Source organism: Aristolochia californica, unplaced genomic scaffold (assembly GCF_029961685.1).
Source record: "Aristolochia californica isolate CCGP_79_NKW_82.1479 unplaced genomic scaffold, dmAriCali1.0.hap1 SCAF_5, whole genome shotgun sequence".
In the NCBI taxonomy this organism is placed as follows: Eukaryota; Viridiplantae; Streptophyta; class Magnoliopsida; order Piperales; family Aristolochiaceae; genus Aristolochia; species Aristolochia californica.
Genome location: NW_027182214.1, coordinates 1,751,459 through 1,773,134, shown reverse-complemented (window position 1 = coordinate 1,773,134; position 21,676 = coordinate 1,751,459). Strand labels below are relative to the sequence as shown.

At 37.8% G+C, this 21,676-nt stretch overlaps 3 protein-coding genes across 5 annotated transcripts; 2 read left to right on the top strand and 1 right to left on the bottom strand.

Annotated features, from left to right (window-relative positions):
* Window positions 1–219: 219 nt before the first annotated feature.
* On the top strand, window positions 220–11,875 carry LOC137965768 (uncharacterized). Its single transcript, XM_068812106.1, has 5 exons — window positions 220–736; window positions 1,769–2,992; window positions 4,304–4,453; window positions 4,568–4,745; window positions 11,495–11,875. Exons 1-5 carry the CDS (start codon window positions 497–499, stop codon window positions 11,686–11,688), a joined length of 1,986 nt encoding a protein of 661 aa, XP_068668207.1. The 5' UTR covers window positions 220–496; the 3' UTR covers window positions 11,689–11,875.
* A 3,013-nt stretch (window positions 11,876–14,888) lies between these two features.
* LOC137966685 (protein LURP-one-related 12-like) lies at window positions 14,889–15,883 on the top strand. Its single transcript, XM_068813372.1, has 2 exons — window positions 14,889–15,241; window positions 15,400–15,883. The coding sequence occupies exons 1-2, from the start codon at window positions 14,999–15,001 to the stop codon at window positions 15,790–15,792; spliced, it is 636 nt and encodes a 211-aa protein (XP_068669473.1). The 5' UTR covers window positions 14,889–14,998; the 3' UTR covers window positions 15,793–15,883.
* A 2,774-nt stretch (window positions 15,884–18,657) lies between these two features.
* Window positions 18,658–21,662, bottom strand: LOC137965865 (mediator of RNA polymerase II transcription subunit 4). Of its 3 annotated transcripts, none has more exons than XM_068812237.1 (3): window positions 21,463–21,662; window positions 19,944–21,330; window positions 18,658–19,218 (listed from the first exon to the last, which is right to left on the bottom strand). In XM_068812237.1, the coding sequence occupies exon 2, from the start codon at window positions 21,156–21,158 to the stop codon at window positions 19,947–19,949; it is 1,212 nt and encodes a 403-aa protein (XP_068668338.1). In that variant the 5' UTR covers window positions 21,159–21,330; window positions 21,463–21,662; the 3' UTR covers window positions 18,658–19,218; window positions 19,944–19,946. The 3 variants fall into 3 exon arrangements, with proteins under 3 accessions (XP_068668338.1, XP_068668336.1, XP_068668337.1); XM_068812235.1 differs by having other exon boundaries at window positions 18,658–18,971; XM_068812236.1 differs by having other exon boundaries at window positions 18,658–18,971; window positions 19,944–21,662.
* Between the last annotated feature and the right edge of the window lie 14 nt (window positions 21,663–21,676).

Here is a 21,676-nt window from a genome sequence, read left to right as displayed (position 1 = left end):
TATTTAATTATATTTATAATAATATTATTACCTTCATTTTATTATAAAACGATGATAAAATAAAAAATCTAAAATAAATTGTAATTTTAAATATATCTGACAAGAAAAAAGATATGAAATGAGAAGAAATTAAGATTCAAGTAATTCAATTTACTTGGGTCCATGGGCTATTTCTCGTCCTGCGTTATAACTGTTCTGTACGAGAAATAATACTTCGAAAGAGAGGAAATGAAGGAGAAAGTTTCAGTCTTGTCTCGCAGCCTGTGTTTTGGATGAGTTTCTGTTCGTTCAGTGAATCAATGGCCTGACTTTTCCTCTCCGTTCATTTTTGGTAGAGATGGATCAACAATCGCCCTGCTTTGACACGTTCCCATTTCTCATCGTTGTATACTGACGGGCAAAAGTTCACCAAGTATCGTCTCTGAAGTCTTGTTTGTTAGAAGTTTACCTCGGTATATTGACGAATTTGATACTTTCCACTTTCAATTAGCTTTTAATGGCGTTTCGCTGCTCAGTCCTCTTCTATCTTCTTCTATCCAAAGCGTTCGTTTTTCCATTCTTGTTGGAGTTGGTCGGAGCAGAAGAGAACCAAGAAGAAGAATTTTCAGAGGAATTACTTCTGAGACCCTTGTCGGATCGCAAAGTTCTTGCTCATTTTCATTTTGAAAACAGGGTTCCGTCAACTGAGACATATGGCCGCCATCACATTCTTTTTCCCAAGGCTGTTTATCAGCTGGTAACTCCTCTTATTCTCTAGTTGATTGAACTTTGGGTTCTCCTATGCGGTTTCCTGCTTTTTTCTGTTAAAGAAACAAGAGCTGTGGCCGGATCATCGGTATTTTGACTGTAACCTGTTCTACATTGTTGTTAAATTTGTCATGGCAGTATCAGGCTTATCGACTATTCGTTCATCGGTAAAGTAATGATTTTTGAAAATCTTATCACTTTTTTCTGGGGGTTAATCAAATTAAAACTCTGGGTTTGGTCTTGGCTAGTTCCCAGCATGTTCAGATGCTGGTCAAAGATGTCTTCATGATCAAAAGATAAATGCCTTATGTTGCTTACCTAATGTCAGAGGCAGTGGCTGTTGGAGTTTTTGGCTCTACAACCGTATAGCATCATAAAATTTCAAAAGAAAAAAGAAACTGTGCTGTTAAACGCCACTCTGTTCTTAATCAGCATATTAGCGTATAACGCAGTGGCAAACTATAACATCCTAAAGTTAGATATTAACTGTACAACATGATACTGAAGTAGAGTGAATCAATTATTTCATTGCCTTGTGACAATTTGCTTTGGATTGCTATATTGATATTCATTTTTTTCAATGTTGATCACATCCCCATATCCCCACACACCCACACACCCACACACCCATCCACACCGACACCCACACCACGCCCACACACCCACACACCCATCCACACCGACACCCACACCACACCCACACACCCTATACAACCAATACTACTGGTGGGACTTGAAGTCAAGACCTCACTCTGGAAATTTCCATTGTTGCTATTGATGCTTTCATGGTCTTGGTCATGTATTTTGGATTTTTTTGTTGATTAGGTTGGCTACAAGGTAGGGCAATTCTCTTCCAACATTTTTTTTCAGCATAGTTTTGAATTTTTTATCTTCTTTGAAGCAAACAAAATATAAATTTTTGCATTTACCGCTTTCCAATATGCAATTCTGGGGTTCCATTTGTAAGTTTGGAGTTTCAATATTGACTGCATCATTAAAGCATTTCAAATTTAAACTACAGGTGCAGAAATTTCGAATTCGTGAAATGGAATTGTCTTTCACACAGGGCCGTTGGAACTATGAACGTTGGGGTGGGTTTGATCCCATCTCAAGTTCCAATGCCAAACCTCCTGGAGTCGAGCTTTGGGCAGTTTTTGACGTCCCACTTAATGTGGTGGATGCTACCTGGAAAAATTTAACTCATGCTCTTTCGGGTCTCTTCTGTGCTTCAGTCAATTTTCTAGAATCATCTGCCTCTTATTCTGCTCCAGACTGGGGTTTTAGGTCTCACTCAGGTTATTTAAGATATGGTGCACTGCCTCGTGAAGCTGTGTGCACCGAAAATCTTACTCCGTGGTTGAAACTGCTTCCTTGTCGGGACAAAGCTGGCCTTGCAGCTATCATGGATAGGCCATCTATCTACAAGGGATTTTATCATTCTCAACGGCTGAGAATAACTTCAGCAGAGTTTGCTGAAGTGGATATTGGACCAAATTCTGGCATAGTACTTGAACAGACGTTGACTGTTGTGCTCCAACCAAGCATACAACGTGCAAGTACTTATCATAGTGGGTCTTCTTTCTTTCAGCCTAATTGGTCTATAAGCTCACTGTTTGGAAGGAAGATAGCAGGCAAATGTGTTCTTGCTAAGACTAGCTCAGTTTTTCTTGAATTTGAGAGAGCTTTGATCTCTAAACTTGAAAATTTGGGAGAAGAGAACACTGGTTTTGAAGTATCTGTTATTCCAAACAGGTTGATTCGAGAAGCAAATAAATTGCAGGCCCCAACTTCCTCCATTATGTATCAGTTTTCCGTGGAGGACTATAGTGATGACAGACCTCTTGATGTGGGCATAAGTTGGAAGCTCCCAATTGAGTGGACTTGTTTTCAAGCTCCATTCCTGACAAGCAGGTTTCTAATGGGAAGTGGGAATGAAAGAGGTTCAATTGCTATTTCACTAAAATCACTGGGCCAGCAAGACAAGTTATCAGATTTGAGTTTTAGATCAAGTAGAGATGAATGTAAAGTACAGGTTGTGGTGTTCCAAATTGTACCATGGTATGTTAGAGCTTATTATCATACTTTGCAAGTTTTTGTTGATGGTTGGTCCCAACCCTTCTCAGATGTGGTTAAGAAGATCAGAGTATCACCTTCAGAAGACAAGGTCTCACCTGGGGTGATGGAGATGGAACTCGAATTACCTTGTGATGTGGGTTCAGCTGCAATAACCTTGGAGTTTGATAAAGTAGGTTTTTTCATTTTTCTCTCTTCCTTTTCAAGTATTTCTAACATATCAAATAGTGAAACATCCGTAGAGTTGTCTGATATCGGTTAAGAATTCACATACAATATGCCTGAAGTAAGTAACGAGTGTGAAGTGGAATGTCTCCTAGTCTAACAATGGACTCCCCTTATTTGACACTTTGCATGATTAGTTTAGTTTCTTACACTCTATCCATCAGACATGTTGATGCTCCTTCCACGGACAATCTTTTTGGCACCTCTGAGACTGTTGGAGCCCTCCGGTTTTTTTTGTTTTTTTCCCGGCTTACTGCTGTTTGCCATAGAGTTGGACCCTCATGTTAATAGTAATTTTTGGATGTTAGCTGCTGTGACAACTCGTAGTGTTGGTCTTAAATGGCTATGCAGCTCCTACATGTCTTATAGGTTGCTTAAGACTTGAAAGTGGTTTTTTAATTGGTTGAGCTTTACAAGCCCGTCATTTTGTATATTATTTCTTCCTTTGTAATGAAATTCTCAACATTTTTCGGGGGAAAAAAAAGGACTTCATCCAAGGCAGTGAATACTTTATTGAATTGTCAGAATATTCTTGTGGGATGGGACTATTCATAGTTCACTGCAACCATGGATTATAATATTAAACATTATTTGTAGACATGTAGTGTCATTGTGGTTGTGTTGTGAATTACTCAGACAAAGTAGCCAAATATATTCTTTTAGGAAAGGGCTGAAAATTTTATTAAGAAAAGATGTCAAAACCTGACACCAACAGAAGATTACAGCTGCGTGATTCCACTGTGTTTTTTGCACTTAAATGGGTGGACAGTTGATAGGAAGATCACTTTGATTCGCCAGGCCAGCAGGCAGGCAGCATGCTTATCTTGTGTGACAACACTCCAGAGAAAGTGGTGCTATATTTGACTCTAGAATGTATCATGTATTTTTATATTTTGAGAAAATGTCATATAGGAATTTGATTCATTCCAGTTGGCCAAGTAGGCCATGGATGCTCAGGATGACTTCTTATATGTGGCAAAGATCTTATATTAAATCTACTAACTGCACTTCAGAAACTTCCAGCAATACTTCCTAGAAATGTGGACTTGACTGCAATGTCGGTTTTTGGAATTACCACATCATGTCTGTGATTGTAGTAAGAATGAAGCTCAGATGTATGTGCTCCCTTTGTGATTTGCTTATGACCTTAGTATTCATTTACTTTGTTGTCAGTTTTTAACTGAAACTATTGCAGATATGCAGTCCAGGTGATCTCTTGAGAACATCATTTTAATTTTCAGTCAATTTGGTTTGGCAGGGTTTTCTACACATCGATGAATATCCTCCAGATGCAAATCAAGGATTTGATCTTCCATCAGCTGTAATTAGTTTTCCTGGTCTTCAAGCAAGTATTCATTATGCTGAGGGGAACTCTTCCAGCAGTTCACCTTTGATATCTAAATTTCAGGTGAACTTGTTCAGGCTAATTCTTTTGACTGACTAGAGAAGGACTTCTGAGTAATTTTCTTTTTCTGTTATCCACCAGTTACTTTATACAAACTTTTTTTATTTTTGCCTTTAGGCGAGGAATACTGTGCAGTCTTACACTGAAGTGTTACTCGTCCCTCTGACTACTCCCGACTTCAGCATGCCGTACAACGTTATCACATTTACATGCACTGTGTTGGCATTGTACTTTGGGTCATTGCTTAATGTTTTAAGGAAGCGCGTTGGTGAAGAAGAGAGATGCTCAAGTAAAGGTGAAATTTCTTCTCTCTCTGCATTTCTGCTGCTATGATTAATGATATTTTAAAAGTTTATTTTTTAAAATATTAATGTGGTATTATTATGAAGTGATTCTTTTCCAAAGCAGAGATTCATGATTCATTGTTTCAAAAGTGTAGTGTGTGTGGGTATTTCAAAAGCTCTAGGGGGCTGAGGCAAGGGATCCTATTTCATCTCACTTGTTCAACATTGTTGTTGAAGGCAACCAAGTCTCTTCAAATCAGCCATGGATGTGGTTGGTTTAATCCTATCTTTGAGATGGAAGTTTGGATAACCCATTGGTCCAGTTTGCCAATGACACTGTCATTTTTGAGTCAGCACAATGAATCAGCTCCAGTGCATCAAAGCTCTTATTTACATTTTTGAGTTGATGTCCCGACAAAAAATCAATCAGCAAATGACTACAAGGTATGCGTTTAATCTTCCTCAATTGGATTTGAACCAGATGGCTGCTTGGCTTAGATGCAGTTCGGACACCCTTGGTACCCAGCTTTGTCTTCCTCTATTTTCTAAAAAGATTGACGAAACCCCATGGAACTTTGTATTAGAGAAGCTCCATACTCGCCTCTCCACTTGGAAAAGTAGGTGTTTCTAAGGCAGGCAGACACGCTCTCTCTGATCCTATTTTTCATTGTTGGTAACCCTGCCTATTACCTTTCTTTCTGGCACTGCCTCGTTAGTGTCGCTAATAGTGTTGAAAATCTTATGAGGGACTTTCTTTGGGAAGGGGCTTCGAGAGTTTTTTTTTTTTGAAATAGGTTGTATAAACTATTAAAAAGAGAAAGTACAAACAAACCTAGCTAGACGGGCCTTCCTCCACAACAAAGCTTCGAGAGATTTTAAATACCATCTAGTCAATTGGAGTGATATTTGTAGGCCAAAGAAAAATTGTGGTTTGGGCATTTGGCAAATCAGATAGACAAATGATGCTCTTCTCAATAAGGGTGTGATTGTGTCAATTGGAAAGTTTAGGAAAAAATGCCACAGGAAATTTTTTCCATTGTTTTTTTTTAATGAAAATGTATTAATAAAACAGGAGAAATTACAAAATTTGGGGGAGCATGCCCCTTACAACCAGCGATTGTAGGGTAGCTCCCTGCCTGGCAAGCATATCTGCTGCCGAATTTGCGGATCTCGGAATGTGAGTCCAAGTACAAGAAACAATTGAGGTAATTTCTAAAATTTCCCTAAAAGTATCCCAATGCCTCCGCGGAGGAGAGGATGCGTTCTCACACCAGCCTATCACCACTTTAGGATTTTTTTTCCATTGACCAAAATTTTCCAGGATTTGTGTCATTTTTGGGGACAGGAAAATTTTCCTCTTCATTTTTCTCGATTCTTATTAACTTCAAAAAATATTAAAAAAGATGAAAAACTATAGGAAAAGTAAACTAAGAAGCACGAAAGTGGTTCTTGATCACTTACTTCTCATCTTTAGCCTTCTTTTTATTATTTATAAAAATTAATTTATTTCTAGTGTAAATACAAACGCCTTAAATTTCTTATGGCGGCACAAACGCAAGAAAACCAGTAAAAGGGATTTTTTTTCTAATAGGAAATTCCAATGAGAAAATTAGTTACTGGAAAATTAATTTTCTGGTTTTTTTGTTTTTCTGTGGTGGCACAAACGGTCCTTAAGTGGTGCCACTTACTTGGTACGCTTTTGTTACTAAGAATATGGTTGAGACTAATGCTTCATGGTGGCTTGGGAGAGTTGAGGTAGGAGGTTGTTGACTATCTGGAGATACATCTTTCATAACTACAAGCATTTATGCTGAGTATTTACTTTGCAGCTGGGAATGGCAGTAAAATTTAGTCTCACAATAATTTGGGTCTCTAACGCTCCGCTGAGAAATATTTTTCCTCGCATCCAAGATATCCTCTTGTTTGACATTATTGAGAATGGCAACCTTCATACTGTCAACCGGAATGCTCATTTTAGGCAGGATTTCAATGATTTGGAAGCAATTGATTTGTAGCTTAACCAATGTGTTGGAATAAATTTACATTAGGACTCCCCAGTGGATAAGCTATTCTATGTGGGTGTCATGTTACAAGATGCTTGTTGGACCATACTGTCCCTTTCCAGCCAATTGCCTCTCTCTTGTGACCGCTTTCTGAGCCACCCAAGATAAAATTCTTTATCTGGATTGCTCTGCCACTGGAAGACTTTGACAAGGAATTTAACTAGGCGTGGCTCTATTCTGCTCAGCACCTCTTGTGAATTTTGTGGTGTGGCGGACGAGTGCATCGACCACATCCTTGTGCACAGCTCTTTCTCTTGGCAGTTTGGAGTTTCTTCTTCTACTAATTTGATGTGTTGATTTGTCATCCTCCAACTTTCAGAAACCTTGTATCCCTTTGTCTTGGCATTCCTCTCCCAACGCTGGGTAAAATCATGCTCAAATCTTGCCTAGCTTTAATTCCTTGGGGTTTATGGTGTGAAAGAAATCAATGGTACTTCAACCAAAAAGCATCTCTATTGAAGGATGTTGTTGACAGAATCTTGGCGCAGAGTGTTTCTTGGCTCAACACTCTTCATGCCTTTGATGACTTGGGTGGAGACTCTTTGTCCTAACCCTCCCCCTAAGGGGTTAGTCAACATGAACTTGAACTTGAAGTGCATGTGATTACATGATTCATTCACTTGAGGCTGTTAGTGGTGCACCTCCACCGGCTTCAAGTGAATGAAACATGTAATTCAGTTGACATCGCCCAAGGCTTAAGTGGCTGAATCAGGATTCCGCCCCAAATCCTGATTCATCCTGTTGAAGCCGTCGGGAGGCTGCCTCTCGCTACCAGACTTCCTGAATTTTTTTTTCCGTCTCTCGGCATCGTCTCCCTCTCCTGGGTATGCAGGAAAACAAGAATTTGGCTTGGAACATTTGAGACAACAGAGGATGCAGCCAGAGCCTACGATGAAGCAGCAAGACTAATGGGCGGACCAAGGGGGAGAACCAACTTCCCTTACTACCCCAATGTTTCTTCATCTTCTACCAAGTTCTTGTCAGCTGCTCTGACAGCGAAACTGCATCGCTGCCACTTGACTTCTCTGCAACTAGTTCGACTGTAAGCTAAAGAGCCCAAAAGGGAAGTTAACAACAGCCAAAGCTCCCCAGAATGTGACGAGTCCAATGTGAGGTCTGGGGAGGCCAATTGGGCGAGGAAAGTTCAAATGGAGAGCACCACTAGCCACCACCAGCTGCAGCAATACAGTCCCATCGAAGAAGACGACCATATCCAACAGATGATAGAGGAGCTGCTGGACTACTCTGGGTGCTTGGAGCTCCGGCCGCATGCTCTTTAGTCAATCTTCACATTCTAAAGTAACCCATTTTTTTATCTTATTTTTATTTCACTCAGCCAAAACAGAGTCATCTCTGTTGTGGCACTTTAAGGAGATGATGTTGTATGTACAGTGAGAGTTGCCCTGCTTATGAGGTGAAATCCTAGAATAGAGATACTTCAGTCTTATGTTATGCTACAAGAAAGCGCACACAATATTATAAAGTTGGTGTAAAAGTAAGGAATTGGAAGGTTCAGTTCCCACTAGCTTTCAACTGACCTTTTTGGTTTTGAAAGGAGAGTTTCTGGTTATGAAAGGGGTCTGGTATCTGTTGTAGCCTGGGGCTTTTTCTCTTTTACTTTGGTGGGTGTTGAGAATATGCTATTTCATGTCAGATGGAAATGGAACTGGTGCTGTTGGTGAAAGGACAGGGAAGAGTCATTGAGGGCAGTGGCTATTGAATGATTTGGTGGCAGCGATGGTGTGGCTGCGTTTGGCTTTTCTGTTTCTTGTTTGGATATTTGGAAGGCACGTGACTTCACATGCTATTCAATATCACTTAGTGTTGTTGGCAGATTTGAAATGATGATGAATGAGGGCCATGAATCAGTCTTCAAGTCATGTTCTCTCATTCACTGCCTGCCCTTTTAATTTGATTGCTCTACCTCTCTTCCGTGCATGGTGGGGGTTTTGACTCTCCAAAAGCTGTTCTTTGACCCAAGCACATTATGCCACTATCTCATCTTCTTCCACCTCTTTACTCAGTCCAAAAGTTATCTTCTGTTTCAATTGATTGAGACATGGATACGTTGAGCCACACCACAGGAAATGAATTATCTGCAACAAGGCCCCAATTGAGACTGAATGACATCAGTAAACAGGGGAAGTCATTCCTTGAGAAAATTAACACTGGCAGAATGGGTCTCTTGTTCTGTTTGCTGAAGGTGAAAGAACAATCTCCCATGCTGCCTCTTCCTGTTGCAAAAGGGGGAAATCCATGTCCCCTTGTTAATTGTTTAGAAGCACTAGGAGTTGGCTGGTGAAATGTAAGTGGGGGATAGTGACCCTGCTGTACTCTTAAAGGGTGATAAAGGGTAAATTTCTTACTAATTTAAGCTGTAGGGAAGTAAGAGCATTGTGTGATGGCTATTTGATGTAGAAATAGAGGAAAACAACCATTTCTGTGGCTTGTCCTCTACAAGTAAGAAAGGGACATTTGAGTCAAAGGACCCATTTGAGAAGTGAAGGATGGAGACCAAAGGAACAATTAATTTATTTATTATATTCGTTTCTGTTATTTTTTACTCTTTTATTTATTTATAATTAATCAGTACACAGTTAATTGTCACACGTAATTATTGTATTAATGTACAATAAACTGCAATCATTAATTAATATAATATCTTATGTAATTAATTATTATATTAATATATTTTAATTCTACATTAAATTACTTATTAGTGTAGCAATCATATTTTTTTTTGGTTAATTTGGTGTTTAGTTATATATGTTATATTTAAGTATATTATTACAAGTTACTCATTTTCTTGTTTTGGTTATATTTTTCATTTTGGAGCACTAACATTGGAAACTATTTTCCAGAGCACTTAAACTCGTCCACACTAACACCCAACTTGAACTTGAAGTTGAATTAGATCATTTATTTGAATTTAAACTTGAAGTTGAACCAAAGGTGCACTAACCCCCCTTAATGTGCTTTGGTTTTCAAGAAATACTGGGTTGTGAAGAATGAAGGTAGTTGCGTGGTTGTTACATCACATCTTTATAGGTTTAATCAACTGCAAAGAGAAATGGAACAATCATCGTGCTCACCTGTACAATCTCGCTTGCAGTATGAGTCAAAACTTGATTATTTTGCATTGAACTTGGCATAACCGGCAAAGTTTTGAACAATCAATGAGCTCACCTATACAATCTCACATGCAATATAAGTGACAACTTGACTAGGCATCATAGTTTGTTCGTTTGTTTTCCTTAGGCTAAAAGGTGTTAAACAGACCTACATGTGTCTTCCACCTTTGATCTAGCATATTCCATCTGCAAGTATCCCAGTATATCTAGGTTACCATGTGGTTGATTGACCAATCCTTTTCTATGCAGTTTCAGATGCTTTAATATGTGACATGCAACCTCTAAATGAGTCTTGTCTTGGATTCTCCACAAGTCAATTGACTATTTTAACCATAAACGAGAAGGTTGGGCTAGTAAATTAGTTAACCTCCATACTGTCATCTATATTGTTTCTTACATCTAGCTTATGGAATTTATCATCCCTTCATTGAACATTTTTTACCTTTAGTGGTTCTGTCGTCTTGCTTTCTCAGGCTGCACCTCATAAATACTGACAAACCCAATTCCCACTTCAGGCGAGATCAGATAATTTGTTCTTTTGCACAATTTAAAGTTTGAAAACTGGTTAATTGGAGTAGTATGATTGGTTTGAAGAGTGTGACCATCTCCCACTTTCATAGGTACATGGAAAAAACTCAGACACTACACTATGGGTGTGGCAAGAAGAAGAAAACAATAGAAAGGAGGACAATTTGCTGTTGTTGTTTCTCAAAACAGATTTGAGTGGGGGAGAAAAGTCAGAAAGAAGTAAAAAAATTGGTCTTGCGGGACATTGGAATCATGCCTGGACTGCTACCATGTAAAATAATAAGATTATGAGAGAGTAATCGGTCACCTATCAGTAAAAACTTTATGAACAACATTAGAACTATACCCTCTGGTAATATTCACAGAAGGAACATATGTCACTGCTAGAACTGAACTGCCTCTCCAAAACAAGAATAACTACCGCTTAAGCAGGTCTGCGTGCAGTTTTTTATCTCATTTCCTTCTTGTGTGACAATCTGTACAACATGTTATTTCTTCTGTTGGCTGTTTTGTTAATGTCAACATACTTACTTTGCAAGGTCTTAAAATAGATTTGAAATTCTAGTGTGAATGTTTGATTGAAAAATCTTTAGTAAATCCTACGCATTCAGTTTCCTGTCTGGAATCTAATGCTCCACAGACTGGAGAAAAGTGTTATATCTTTGCAGGTGACTGTGTTCTAGGAGACTCCCATGAAGAAAATCTGTAGGCTTTTTTTATTTTTGTTTTTTGGGTGATTAGACCATTTTCAGACGGTCTCACATTTCCATTTGTTTTGTTAACAATGATACAATCATTTCCGTAAAAGTGACTTTTCACCATGTTAAAAACTTTCAGAATGTTGTAAGGTGTCATGGGTTTTTTAGCTAAGAAGAAACGAAACTTAGCAGCAATCAACAACGGCCTTTTCACCTTGAGCAATATTAAGCATTTTTCTGTGGTTGCCTGTCTACTAAACTCTCTCCATTCATCACTTTTTACCATATGCACATCCTCAGAAGCTGAATAGCTGGTGACCCATTTTTTTTCGTCTTGCAGTTCACATTAAGCGTGGGCTGGTACCACAGCTGCTTTCAAAGTTTTCTGCAAGGTTGAGAGGAAAGAAGACGGGAGAAGAACCTTCTTCATCCCAGCCATTGCCATCCTCATCTACTTTTAGCAATAAGCTGTTATTCAAAGTTTTATTGGTAGCTCTGTTTGCAGTTGGTTGGCATTACTTGAATGATCATTAGGAATTAATTGACAGTGCTAACCTTTTTGTGTCATCAATTTACCCATTTTGTAATCTTTGAATGATAAGTATTCCAGTTCTAGTCTAATATTGCACAACCAGTTTTCTCTTGGGTGTATGCTGTTGCTGGTGATTGAATGTAACATCATTACATCAAGTATGAATTGCAGCAAGAATTTCTTAGTTCAGGGCAGTGTCTGAAAGTGGTCTTCATGGATTTTGTTCCTACATCCTGTATCATTGGAAGTTGCTTTTATTTAGGAGGTGTTTGTGTCAATAGAAAATTACAGAAAAAAGTACAGGCAAAGGTTTCTTATTTCTTACAAAAAGGGAAAGAAACAAAGTGGTTGTTCTTGGTGTTGTGGCCATCAGTATCTTAAAAATGAGTTTGTTTGGGCAAGAACTGCATATGTTTAGCCTCAATTACCCAAGCTATGAACTGCATAAAAGATAGTATCAGTTCTTCTAATCAATAGTCCCCAAATATGAGTTTTTATTTTTAAATTTTTATCAGAAGCCATCCACATATTGTGTCACTTGATGTCTTATAATAGTATACATAATTAATAGTTCTTATTACATTAAACACAAGTGATACTTGAGTTGCCCCTGTGTTTAACAACATAATTAGTAGGTGACATAAAGTGCAAGAAGGCCTATTAGTGATGCATCCTGCATAACACTGGTTAGTAATGTTTTAAAATCCGACTTAGTATTATATGCCTCAGGTTTTTCTTTTCGTCGAACTAATTCAACCGACTCAATCGAATTGGATTTTATAACATTTTTTTTGTAAATAATCATAATTTACCAATATCCCAAATTGGGAATAACAGGTGAGAAGTATTTTGTACTACCCAAAACAAAATAAGTTGCTAATAGTATTTCTTAGAAGTAAAAGAGTTCATAATTTCATATATAGGTAGCTTCTCTTTCTAATGATAAAAATGGGGTTAATGGAGTTAATAGTTATTTTTGAGATTCATAATAGAGAATAATGTTCTTAACATAAGTTCCTATTACTAAAGCTACCTTCATCACTAACTGAAGACCTTAAACCTCAAACCCTAAATGCAGATTCTAGTGGTAATTTGCATAACCTCTTCATAGGATCAATGGAGATACAGCTAGAAAAGCTTGAAATTTGCATTTGTAAGGGTGGTTGGGTTTTAGGGTCTTCTCCTCTTACCTCTAAACATCAATGGATCTTACCATGAAACATCACTGAACTCTCTGGATTGCACTTGAAACATTGATAAAAAAACAAAAAACCAGTCAAAAGCTAGAAACAGTTTGATGGCAGTTTAAAAACCATAGAGGACTCCACAAATAAGAGAGGCAGTGCAAGTGGGAGTTTTTCTAGTCCGTGAATACTACCTACCCTCCAGAGGAAAAGGTGAACACATTGACTGCTGCATGTCAAGTGGACACACATTGCTCCCTCTAATTCAAAGTGCATCTTTCCCTCTGATTAATTAATTGCGTTTATCTTGGTTTAGTGGAGGTTAACTCATTCAGCTTTGTCCCTCTAATCTTCATCTTATAGTATGACAAAACAGCGTTGTTAATCTACAATTGGCATTTTTGATGCATGCTCTAATATGGTTCACGTCTTAACTAGTTAGCCACGTTATCGACAAACCTCTTCACCACCAGTTTTCCGTAAACAGGGATCTTGATAAGGTCCACAACCCTTTCTCTATTTTTGCTGTGGTGGTCATTTTCTCTCACTTTTTAGCATGGACTTTGGAAGTGGCCGACTGAAGGCGAAGAAACACTTGGTTAGTGTAAACCCTTTTGTTAACATCCAGATACATTCACGTTGACTAATTCAGTGTTTTAAACCCTAAAAACACAAAGATGTGGATAATGCTTTAGCAAAACCGGTGGGTGATGTAGAACAAACTGGTTTGGTTTTGAGGCAACCAACTTGTGGAACATGGCATTAGGTGAGTAGAAGCTTTTGAGATTTTTGTCTTGTCCTCAACTTGGAAGGAGATATATGAGCCTAGAGTAAAAAGGGATTTGGTCGAGGAATAGAGCAGGACATTCTTTGTTGGCTAGCAACCAAATTAGATGATGGGTTTCACCTAATTCTGTCTTTAGGGTTGTCACCTTCACTGTCACAAAAACCCTACAATACATCAGATGGCTCATTTGAATTTAATCCTGGGGGCAGTGTATTATAATTCCACTTAAACTAGTCACTGTAAGGTGGTTTGTGGCTCAAAACATGGGGCAGATCTTGATAATTAGCTAGCATCAATATTTTAGTTACATGACCCATGTACATTTAAACCAGAAAGATAAAGAATAACCCTACTCTGGTCTGCCATTCCTAATCTTCAGACTCTTTAGTTGACAATGTTTAAACAGCCAATCACTGTTAATGCAACTTGCTTCAGAAATCATGGACGTTCCTTGTCCCATGCCCAATAGAAAAAGAAAAGAAGATGCAGCTATTGATTTTGTTAAGACAACTACAGCCACACAAAAACCAGTTGTGGATAGAATAACCCTGAATAAGAACTTAATTCTTACTCACGGGTCCCCAATGGACATTCTAGTCTGGCATAAACTAATCAAATGAGTCATCGCTGAATGTTCCGTCCCAAACGGAATTATTTACACCAGAAACTATTCTGTCTTAATCCATGAATTTCATCTCCAAACCTTTATCTGAATTTATGGATTCACTAACAATTAAAGTTTGGTAATTTCTAAGTATATCCAAGATGATGAGCTAAAGCTGGGAACTCTTCCAGAGTAATTACCATTAGATACTTCAAATCCTGGATCTACATAGGGTGATATACTTGTCCAAATGACTAGCTTTTGGAGGTCTCTATATGTAAATCTCTGTGAAAATCCATAATATGGTGCAAGAAATGACCTGGTAAAGTTCTTGTAAAGATGAAAATGAAATGATCACCAAGTCCATCACATGGGTGACTAGCTAATTGTCATGCACTTCTGCCCTGCAGTGCCTTTTGTATAAATAGCATAGAATCTGATAAATTTTTCAGAATACCAGGTCATTGATGGCGGCATAAAGTTCAAGCCTACGTAACCCCATGTCAAGAACTCGTGTAATCCATTAAAAAAATCCTCAAAAAGAATCCTACATTCGACACAAAGGTCTCTCTTTCCACGTCCTTCCATGACCATTTTACTCCTTAAGAACTCTCCCCCTTTCCCATATCTGCACTCAAACACCTCAGTCTCATCAACCATCTTCTCATTCTTCAGATTGTTCTTCGTATTCTTCTTCATATTCTTCAACTCTGTGGCCTTATTCTGTATTCTTCTTCATGTCAAAGATACATCCCACAGAGAACAGCTGTGCAGTTAAGAGCCAAGTACTGGAGAGCAACAAGCCATTAGTTCTGACAGTGTGGAAGAAGTCAAGTATGGCCTTCCAGGGCACAGATGGGTTCTCAGTTTTCGACAAAGACGGAAGATTAGCCTTCCGAGTTGACAACTACACAAGGAAAACAGGAGGCCTTGTACTCATGGATGGTGGTGGAAGAGCCTTACTGACGTTGAAACCTCGAGTGAGTAATCAACCATCATCACTTCCCACAACTTGTTTCTGAAACTCCGGAACGGATTCAAATGCAATCTTTTCCAGTATGAAATTCTATACTAACCAATACCCATCTCGATAACGCTAACCTTTGATCCTTTTTTTTTTTTTTGGGGCATTTATCAGATGCTTAGCATGCATGACCAGTGGAACGGATTTGAAGGCGACGGATACTCAAAAACATGCACCAAAACACCGCTATTCTCCATGAATAAGAAATCCATACTCCAAACCAGCGACGAAATCGAAGTCTTCATGGGTAGCTGCAGAAACCGTACCTCTTCCCCTGACTTTCGAATCGATGGCTGCTTCAGAAGGCGACATTGTAAGATAAGGGAAGGGAATGGAAAGGTTGTAGCAGAGATTTGCAGAAAGAAAGTAAACACCACGATTTTGCTTAGCGAAGACGTTTTCAGCTTGATTGTTCGACCGGGTTTCAGCTCTGAGCTGATCATGGCGTTCATCGTCGTCATGGATCGAATTTGCAGGAAACCAGTCACCCCCATAATGTGCTCCTGAGGCCTCTAAAGCCTAGCGGTGGTTGTTACTATAATAATCGAGCTTTGAGCATGTTTTAGAGCAATATTTGCTCTCTTGTTTGTACATATAAGATTATGAAATACACAAAAAAAGAAAAAAAAAATTGTTTTTCTGATTTTATTTCTAAGTTTGATTTTCTTGTCATTCATTTCAACACTTAGCTTCATGTTTATAAACTTAGAAATTACATTATAATTACATATTCCATCTTTCAAGCAAGTAAGTGGCGGTTTATCAACGATACATATATACATACATATATACATATATACACATATATTATGTGATAAATCTCATTTTTATGTACATGTTACGTTACACTTTGTGTGTTTTAACTCGGTCTAGGTTAGTTGTAATATAAAAATGTACTATTTCAAATGTTACAAGCAGTTGTCTATGAATATCGGGTTAGATTTTATTATGTCCAAGAAGAATTAGAAGACTTTACATGATTTTAAACACACCGACACCATAATTAAAGTTTACGTTTATACATTTTTTACGTCAAAAATATATTTTGTAAACTACTAAGTCATTTAGTTAGAATATCTTGAAAGACAAAATATAATTGCATTATAGCTACTCTTTAGAAGACAAAGGAAGAAGAGATTCTCTAGGGCAAAGAGGTGATACCATGTTGAATTTTATAGGAGAAAAGTGTGGAAAAATTAATATTTACAAACTTATCTCTTGCATTTATGTTTTAAATAATATTCAAAATTATATCTATGTCCATGTTCTCTTTAAACCCTAGAAAACTATTAATTTTTACAAAAAAAATATTTTTTCTGAAAAATAAGCAAAAATATATATACGCTTGCTTCGTGTCAATCAAAAAACTGTCGTAAGAAAATTTCATTGAGATCAAAATTTTCCAATATTTGTTCCATTTTTAGAGAGGGGAATTTTTTATTCTTCTTTATTTCTGATTCATCTTATCTTTAAGAAGTGTACAAAAATATAGAAAAATGAGTTTCTTATTGATCCAATAGGAAACTATAAAAAACCCTACTTATTAATTTATTTTATTATTTATAAAAATAATTTATTTTTAATATAAATACAAATGTCATAAATAAATTTTCTACAGTTTCTTTTAGCAACACAAACACAAGAGAATTTTTTCTAATTGGAAAATATTTCAATGAGAGAAGTAATCAAGCGGAAAATGATTTTTTCAGTCTTTTTATTTTTCAATGACAGACTCACGTAAAAAAACTTTTTTCTAATAGGAAATATTTTCAATGAGAAAAGTAATCAAATGGAAAATGATTTTCCCGTCATTTTATTTTTCAATGACAAACTCACATAAGAGAATTTTTTTCTAAATAGGAAAAATTTTCAATGAGAAAATAATCGAATCGAAAATAATTTTCCCGTCATTTTATTTTTTTATGACAAACTCAACCGGTGGGTTTAACTCACTAGTAAGAAAATGATTCTCCTTTAGTTAGAAGAATCGAAGTCATTTCAAACCGGTAGAAGCTGTTGATTTCCAAAAAACAAAAAAGAGACAAAAGAAAACTGACCATGAATCTTTCCATTGGTATTGCCTTCTCTTAGAAAGATTATGAAGACATCATCTTTCCTTTCTTTTTCTTGCAAACCCTAATTTTATATATCGTAAATAAAAAAGGGTCTTGCAAACCCTAATTACTAGATTGTAAAAAAAAAAAAAGGGCCTCACAAACTCTAATTAATATGTCGTAAAGGAAAAAAAGGCCTTGCAAAATGAGCAGGCTTCAGCTGCTTGGAATCCATTTTGCTGAAACAAGTAGGGGTCTAGGAAAGCTATTTTGCTGAAAAGGATAAAAGAAAGTAGCTTTTTTTTTGTTGCTACTGTCATTTAAAGAAACACTTTATGCCTACCATGAATGAGCTTTAAACTTGCCAACAGATTTATCTCAATTGTATGGTTCCATTACCAAAAGATGTTCTATGAAATTGGGTCCAACAAACTAGTTTCTTGTTATGCCAAAAAAAAAAAAAAAATTATTATTGCAGGCCTCTCTAAGATGCTATAATCTCAATTTTCTGGTAATCTCAACTTAACATTGGATAATATGTGAATGATATCATCTAAACTGCTAGAAACCTAAATGACTGGAACCAAACAATGTTCAATAAGAGATATTTGAAAAGAAAAAACAGAAGAAAAAAGTTCAATAACAGGTTGTTTACCAGACCCACAAGTATAAAGAGACACTGGAAACTGAGCTTAGAAACCATTATTGTTTCTTTACCTTGGATCACAAAAATACAATGGAATTATTTCACCATGTTTGTAGAAGGTTACTCCAAGATTGTTATAAACTGGGTGAAAGGGGAACTGGTTCATGAATAGACAAATTAACTTCATGCATGTACTATGATCAGGGGAACACATTAGCTTATACTTTAGCAAAAGCAGGGAGAATGAATCAACTTCTTGTTGACATTACAATCTCATATTGTAATTTTCTTTTTACTGTAGTCTTTGTATATTTATTATTAATAAAAATCCTGCTATTAAAAAAATGGAATTAATTTGCAAACCACTGCAGGCAGAGAGAATGTAACACATAATTAGGAAACATCATTCAAATTTCTCACAGGACAATAGAAACTTTGAAGTGTTGCCCACGATTCAATTTTTTGTTTTCGGACATATGGCTCATTATTATATTCCAACTTGGTCTTATCTTTGCTAAAAAAATATCAGTGAAAAAAAAGAAGAAAGAAAAATAGAGCTTTCACTATTGTTGCTAATTCATGATTTGTACAAAAATCTTTAACAGTAGTAGCTTGATCACAAGGAAATTCAGTTATTCTGTGGATGACTCAGCATAAAAGAAACAGTAGAGATAGTAAAATAAGCACATCATCACGAGTTAGATACCCAAACTCAGCAATAAAATCTGTACAAGTTGTAAAACTGAAAACTACATTGGGATAGAACATCATAGTCCACCTAATACAGCCACCAAAATATCACAGGTGTACACTAGAATACCTAGTATCAATAAAACAATATTGGTGCATAGTCCAACAGATCATCTTCACAAAATTTTAGCAAAAACGACCCATAGGACTTCATAGGTTGCCACACCACATCATGCTAAAGCCTCAAAGTGCTGTCATAAGCAAAAAAACATGGCCGCATCTTTGGATCATTGTCCCTACAAAAGCTCAAGATTAGCTAATTTAGTCTTCTTCTAAAGCACATGCTTGAGTGGATGCCTTGCAAACTAAATGAGGATAAAAGAAATGGCTCCCCATGGGTACTCTCAAAAGCCTTCCCTATTCTGAAACATTAAGGTTAATGAGAAAGAATAACATTTGCTCTATGTGGATGCTCCATCCTTCTCTACAGTTTGGACAGAGGGAGAAACAAGTGTCCATCAGCTGCAATCATCTGCGGAAGTCCTAATTGCAACAAAACAGAAAAAAATATAATCCAAATAGACCTTGGTCATATTCAGGGAGTTACAGCATAAGATCAAGAGACAAGTTAGTGGTTCCTTGTAGAGCAGCCATCAGGGAGAGGAGAACTGGATTCCACTCTGATGGAAGCTTAACATTGATGGTGAATGGTAGAAACCCAATCAAGGCCCAGATTTAGAAGAGGAGCAAGTGTAATTGTTACTGTTCCTTTACCCCTACCAAGAACCATTAGGTAACTCAGAACAATCAAATCAGATTTTTAGGTTATCAGTCATTTTCTAAACAGACATCTTTCAGACTGATTGTAGAAGGTGAATCATAAAATATCATCAATTGGGTGAAAGATGTATAGGATATCCTAGGAGGATCTTAGATGCTCTTTGAGTAATTGGGTGACATGTGGCATGAAAAAATCACTTATTGGTACTACAAAGATTAGGTAATTTTTTGGCTGACAGGTCACCCAGGACATATTCATCTGCTCATGTCCTTAATGGCTTTCGGGAGAATGCCATTAGTCAGGAACCTGTACTTCCCTTTCCCTTGACCATACCTTTTTTTTTTTTACTTAGGTATTAACAAATAAGATAAATTTGATGGCTTTCACTGGTTGGAGGCGTTTTTAATGAATGTCTGACGCTAGATTTTCCAAAATCACGCTATATTGAAATAGACATAAAATATTGTGCAAAGAGTTTGAGACATACCACTCAGTCGCCCTCCTCATCTTCGGAGCTTCCCGAGCTGCTATAATCACTACTGTATTCATCCTGATCAGGATTAATATCCAGCTGCACATACCGAACTTGTATTGGTTCTGGTGCTTTTGGCACAGGCATTTGAACATTTGGCCTCTGTGCATCAGCTCCCTTACTAGCAGGAGCCACAAGCCCATCCAAAGGTGGCAATGGAACTGGGTCCCCAGGTTTCCAGCCAGGTGGGATTATAGGTATATCCACTGGCAACTCAACTGGCATTCCGGGACGCCAACCAGAAGGAATCGGTGGAATCACCATTCCCTGAACAGCAGAGAGATCAACCTGTGGGGCTTCTACTGGAGGCGGTGCTTCAATCAAAGTCTCAACTGTTTTCTCCTTTGCTTCAGCTTGTTTTGGCAATCCTACATCCAAGTCAGCAAAGTTGTAGAGTTGAGAAGCTCGCATCTGTTCTTCCTGTGGAGCAGGCGGAAGTGCTCCACGAAGTGGAGCCTGACCTGCACCAAATTCTGGTGGAGCAAAGGTGGTGTAGCTGATTCGATGAGCATATGACAAAATGTCTGATAATTTAAGTTTAGAGAAGGACACAGAAGGAGCAGATTCTGATGGTGATGCACTTATTTTGGGCCTCTTTTGGGGACGGCAATAATCAGCATAGTCATCAAGGAGGAGCTGCAGAACATTTTCTGCCTGGTGGAGCTTTTTAGTGAACGCAAGAAGAGATGCATCTTTTGATTTAATTTCTCTAGAGGTCCTGAGTTGAGACTCTTGAAGGTCAAGGATCTCTTGAAGCTGAGCGACAGACTCGAAAAGCTGAGTCTGCAATGAAGTGGAGATGGAGAGAATTTCCTTGGTTGAGGATGGTGCAGGGTCCAGAGAGATCGGCGGCTGAGACTGAAGAAAGGTGGGCAGGGTTCCACGAAAAGCAGAAACCCAGTGAGCACGGTGTGGGGAAACTTCAAAAAGTTTGGTGGCAAGGGAAGCCATCTGAACAAGAATGGATTGGGCACGAGAGAGGGGAGGGAGAAGAGAGAGAAGAGTTGAAGAAGTTGTTGGCCCGATTGAAATCGGGATTTGTGGTTGGGAAGAGGTAGAAGTGAATTTTGGGGGTGTGACATTTTGGATCGGAAGGGAAGGAGAGTTGGGGTTTGTCAGACCTAATCTAGCAGGAGACGGGTGCATGGAGGATGGATGGTTCTGCAACATCGTCGAGTGAGAGAAGAAGTCCAAAATCTCCACAGATAAAACTCCAACTTCTTCTTAATTCAATCGAGTGTTAGACAAAGTGGACTTGAAGATTTCACAACTATTTTCTCAATAAAAATGTAGACCGGTGAATCTACTTCGTAGTGCCAATGATCGTCATTTTCCAACAGGCCTGCGGGACTCGGAAATTGCGCAAAATGAATCATTGAAGAGATTTCATCTTATTCAGTGAAAAATAACTTGCAATATATCCTACACCCTGGATGAACTAACAAAGTAGATGTTAGCAAAAAATAGTTCTCACCGGCTAAAGATAACAGCTTAACATTGTCGAGCAAGAGACAGAATCCAAAATCTCCTCAGTTTTCAGCCCTCCACATGGATCTGCTCCAGTAATTAACCGCGAAGCATTCAGATACAATAAATTCAAGAGGACGGTCTGCAACTAAAAGAGAAGGAAACCCTAAAATCCTGGCCTAAAAGAATGCGAACGAGAACGAGATGAAACGGATCATAAT